Source organism: Solanum tuberosum, unplaced genomic scaffold, assembly GCF_000226075.1.
Source record: "Solanum tuberosum cultivar DM 1-3 516 R44 unplaced genomic scaffold, SolTub_3.0 scf00213, whole genome shotgun sequence".
Lineage (NCBI taxonomy): Eukaryota > Viridiplantae > Streptophyta > Magnoliopsida > Solanales > Solanaceae > Solanum > Solanum tuberosum.
The window spans coordinates 22,850-27,928 of record NW_006239141.1 but is presented as its reverse complement, the minus strand read 5'-3'; the positions used below and the strand labels follow the sequence as shown (position 1 = coordinate 27,928).

Sequence of the window (5,079 nt, the reverse complement as noted above, 5' to 3'; positions counted from 1 at the left end):
CATAAATTATACAAACATAAAACTGGGCAGGGGAATATTTTTAGGGGTCGTTTGGTAGAGTGTATAAGAATAATGCTGAATATGATGTATTAGTAATGCATGCATTAGTAATGCAAGCATTAGTAATGCTTGCATTAGTTATGCTTGCATTATTTCTTATACATTGTTTGGTTTGATGTATTGGAAATAGCAAGCCTTGTATAAAAATATTTGTTTACAAAAATACCCCCACATTATTATAATTATAATTAATATTATAATAATTATTCTTATTATAATAATAATAAGCTTAGAGGGTAGTTTTGTCATTAGTTAATCTAATGCATGCATTAAAACCATTGCATTGCTAATACCTAGAAATCCATGGTATTAGCAATACACACCTTAATACACAATAGAGTGTATAACTAATGCAAGCATTAGTTATACATAGGTTGGAAAAGAGTACCAAACAAGGTACTAGTAATACACAATGCTAATGCATGCGTTATTTTTCCTAATACACTCTACCAAACGACCTCTAAGTATTTAGTCTTGGTCTTGCTCAACCTGAATCTTTTAGACTCCAGGGTCTTTCTCCAAACCTCCAGCTTAGGGTTAACTCCGCCACAGGTTTCGTCAATTAGAACTATGTCATCCATAAATAACATACACCATAACACCTCACCTTGGATGTATCGCGTTATTACACACCAAGTCAAATAATAACAAGCTGAAAACTGATCCCTGGAAAAAACCTGTCACACCTGGGAAGTGCTCCAAGTCTCCACCCACTGGCCTTACCTGGGTCTTGACTCCATCATATATGTCCTTGATTTCCCTAATGTACGCAACAGGTAGGCTAACAACTCCATACAACCTCTCTAGGAACTTTGTCATAGGTTTTTTCTAGATCGATGAACACTATGTGGATGTTCTTCTTGCTCTCCCTATACCGCTCCACTAACCTCCTCACAAACGAATGCCTTTTGTCGTTGAATGTCCCAGCATGAATCCGAACTAGTTTTCTAAAATAGACACGCCCCTTCTCACCCTCTTCTCCACTACCCTCTTCCAAGCTTTCATAATTGCTTAGCAACTTGATATCCCTATAGTTGTTGCAATTTTGAATAGTCACTCTTGTTCTTGTACTACAGAATCATTGTACTCCACTTCCATTCTTTGGGCATTTTCATCATCTTGAAAGCAACATTAAACAGTCTAGTCAGCCAATCCATTCCTGTCCTACCTTCATTCTTCCAAAATTTCACTGGGATCTCGTCTAGCTTCCAAAGTTCCACCGGGATCTCGTTTGTCCCAGTTTCTCTTCCCCTGTGCATCCTATGAATAACACTCTTAACCTCCTCAACCTCTATACACCAACTATTCCCAAAATCACGACTCTTCTCTGTGTGCTCCAAATGCCCCAACTCAATGTCTATCCCCCCTCTTTGTTCAAGAATCTATGAAAGTATGACTGACTTCTCCGTATAATGAGTGCCTCCTCCACCAGAATTTTGTCGTCCTTGTCCTTGGTGCACTTCACTTGATCTAGGTCACGAGCCCTCCTCTCTCTCGCCTTGGCTAGTCTGTACAACTTCTTATCCTCGCCTTTGCCTTTTAGTTCTACATACAACTTACAAGCATTCAAAAGCTTGTATTATTAAGGGGGGAGTTTGTTTCTTGATCTTTGTCCAGAGGCAGATGTACAGTTCTGGCTATGGGTTCGTCCGAACCCAATAGCTTTGACCTAAACCCTGTGTTTGTCTTATGCCTGCACAATGTTTAACTAAAAATTAGAAGCTTTATTGTGTTGAGCCAAAAGTTGAAAAAAGAACTAAAGAATCATGGATTTTCTGTCCCTCTTCTTTATTAACCTGTGTTTACTGTGATTCATCTCTGATTATTTTAATTTGTAGGTTATGTTCATCTGCAACCATTGTCCATTTGTCATACATTTGAAGAAGGATATTGTTAAACTCTCAAATTTCTACATGAAGGTAAGTAGAAAGCTGATTCCATTTTCCTTCTTTTCTGATTTCACGCATTACATGCTCTCTCTGCTTGCTGTCAGCTCAGTTGTTGAAAAGAACAGAATAACATCAAGAAGTTCATCTTTGCTGCAGAAAGGGCTTGCGGTGGTAGCAATATCTTCAAACTCTGTAGTTACACATCCACAGGTTGAGATACTTTATAACTTATGATCTCTTGATTTTGTGAGACTATTATGTGATTTTGTTGTGAGTTTCTCTATTTTTCACAGGATGGACCTGAATTCATGGCTGAAGATGCTAAGTTCTTCAAATATCCTTTCCCTTATCTTTATGATGAGGTTTGCTTTTATACTGAGTTCTTGATGATAGTTTTCAATTAAATTGCTTGTGTTTTATTACTCCGATATGCTCTTGCACTATGTTGTCGCCTGTGGTATCTTTTCTGGTGGATTTTTCCATTTGTGATGCTGTTTTCTCTTAGCTTAGTCTTTGTATATATCACATTCACTTTCTTCCCATTTACTTTTTCATTTTCTATTGAAATTTTTGGTTGCACGAGATCAGTGTCTGGCTAGACTCAGATGTTCACCAGTCCGCTATTAACCCTTATTTCTCCCCTATATCGTTCTACAAGATTGGTCCAGTTCCATTGAGAAAATGGACTAATCTAGCTTACTTTCATACTGTTTTTACCTCCTCTGCCAAATTGCTTTTAACTACACATTCCTGAAGTTTAGTTAGGTCAACCGTGACAAGAACAGGATGCTAATAAGTCAATGAATAAGGTAAAAAGTAATCATACCCAAAGGCGAATCCAGGGATTGATTTTGATGGTTTCAGCTTCTAGGTTCTTAACATTGAATCCTTGCACATATAAATTTTAGTGATTTTCTTACATATATATTCTGTTCTCCATGTGAAAATGTTAGATTCAGTTAAACCAAGTAGTTGTATGCTACATGCGCCTTTTCCTCTTCCTTCTTGAGGCTGCAATTATGTAAACTATGCCGTAGAAGTACAATTGTGGAGTTGTTATGGTTGGTAAAAATTTTTCCAAATTGCATTTTATTTTGTAATCATGAACTGTTGTACAAAGATGAGGTGTTCAATACACTACATGACATGTATGCAGTAGTTATATTGTCTGTTTCTTATGTTTTTATTTGAAATATTGTAGAATCTGTTTCGTATCGAACTTCTTCAGCTTGATGTTTTTCTTGTAGTCACAAGAAGTGGCAAGAGATTTTGGGGCTGTTTGTACACCAGAATTTTTCCTATTCAAAAAGGTAATGACTACATGAGTTATATCTGAAAGCTTCAAGGTCAGCACTCAACATGACACACTGTGCCCCTGCTTTGCGATTTGCATGCTTTTCTGCCCCTTGTTTCTTTCCCTACATTATACGTTATCCACCTTATGGATGTATTTACCCCCTTGTTTGCTATCTGTTCAGCCACAATTTGTCGCTGTGTATCTCAGTTCTTACTGAGAGTGATTTGGGTTTCCTCTTATTTCTTTCATCCCAAGTTAATAATACTTAACATATTCTCGAAGCCTCTATAAAAATATTCTCAAAAGAGTTGTAAGCAATCTTGCTTTTTATTATTGTGGAATTATTTACAGATTTGATATTTCATCTTATGTCAGGATGGCAGAAGGCCCTTTGAGCTAGTGTATCATGGACAATTTGATGATTCAAGGCCAAGTAACAATGTGCCTGTCACGGGAAGGTTAATTACATTGTCTGCTCAATTTTCCCTCAAGAATCGATTGTATTGTGAATTCCTAATGTAGTTGTTATGATACATCCTATAGGAACTTAAGCCTAGCGATAGATTGTGTACTTAGTGGCCAGCCAGTTTCATCAACTCAAAAACCCAGGTATTCTTATTTCCATTTGAAAAGTATTTCTGGTTTTCTTCCTTGAAAAGCCTAATGGAAATGGGTGGGTAAAGTAGTGCACTAAATTTATTTTTGTACTTTCTACTAGCATTGGTTGCAGTATAAAATGGAATCCAGGGGGGAAGCAGTAAGCATCATCTCTCAGCTGTCTATGAGTTTTTTCCAGCCACACATGTAAGTGAATCAGATTATCCACGTAGCGGCTGATGACTGTTGGAGTACTGGCACATTTGCGTTATTTTTGCTATGCCTCTTCTAGCATTGTGAATTGAGCTTTGATCTCAAAGCTATAATTAGGAGAACTAAGATTCTTTGATGTGCCAATCACCACACTCCATGTATATGTTACTTGCGTTGTATTTCCTTGCAAAGCCCAGGGTTTTACATTGTATGTGCTGTCCTTACTTATGCAAGGGTTGGACTACTAATTTTGTAAGATTTAATGCTGGATCGTGGAATATGTTCCGAAAGGAGCCAAAAATAAAAGAAATTGTTGCCAAATGGAGCAATATGCTACCACACACTTGTAGCCGATTGCAAAAGTATGAGCCAATTACTAATTTTGGTTCTCTTTGATATTGTAAATTGACTTCTGTTCCTCCTAGTGATTTGTAAATACATTGTAATTTCATTCCTTCACACTTTACACTTTCTTAGCTTGTAATTCTCTAGTTTTTCTGGTAATCAAAGTAGATTCTTCTTTCTGCACGCCTTTTTCCTTTATCGTTTGTGCATATATGTCTGTGCCTACCCCCGCTGTACACTTGTCTGGGGGGCTTGTGTAAAGCAAGCTCTGTTAGAGTGACTACTCTTCTGTGTAACTTTTCTTTTCTTCTTTTCGTTGTGTTGAAGCCAAGTGTATAGTCAACTTTCCTTCAACTTTTAACACGATATGAAGGGACACTTGATTGTTAGCTATCTGTCATTGAAACTCGACAGAGACCACAAAAGTGTTAAATATTGCTTTGATACTTTATGCTGATCATTGTCATGTTTAAAGTAGAATGTCAAAACTGTGAAATCATTCCACAGCTCGAACCTGTGACCTATAAGTCACACGGAATTCCATGTTATGTCATGTGACTAAATACTCGTTTTATACCCACTTATGTGCTATGTTTACTTTGGATATTCAAACGAGTGAGCATGAAAAAGTTATGATATATGTAAACGGTCACTTCCATTGCAGGAGTTACTTGTCCA

The 5,079-nt window shown here is 37.1% G+C and overlaps 1 protein-coding gene across 1 annotated transcript in view; it reads left to right on the top strand.

Moving 5' to 3' along the window:
* Window positions 1–4,584, top strand: part of LOC102589252 (uncharacterized) — a 10,082-nt gene extending 5,498 nt beyond the window's left edge. Inside the window, exons 3-9 of the mRNA XM_006356208.1 lie at window positions 1,899–1,979; window positions 2,106–2,159; window positions 2,243–2,311; window positions 3,197–3,259; window positions 3,622–3,704; window positions 3,790–3,855; window positions 3,965–4,584. Coding sequence (XP_006356270.1) covers window positions 1,899–1,979; window positions 2,106–2,159; window positions 2,243–2,311; window positions 3,197–3,259; window positions 3,622–3,704; window positions 3,790–3,855; window positions 3,965–4,007 — 459 coding nt within the window. The 3' untranslated portion in view covers window positions 4,008–4,584. The remainder of the gene's footprint in view (window positions 1–1,898; window positions 1,980–2,105; window positions 2,160–2,242; window positions 2,312–3,196; window positions 3,260–3,621; window positions 3,705–3,789; window positions 3,856–3,964) is intronic.
* The last annotated feature ends 495 nt before the right edge of the window (window positions 4,585–5,079 follow it).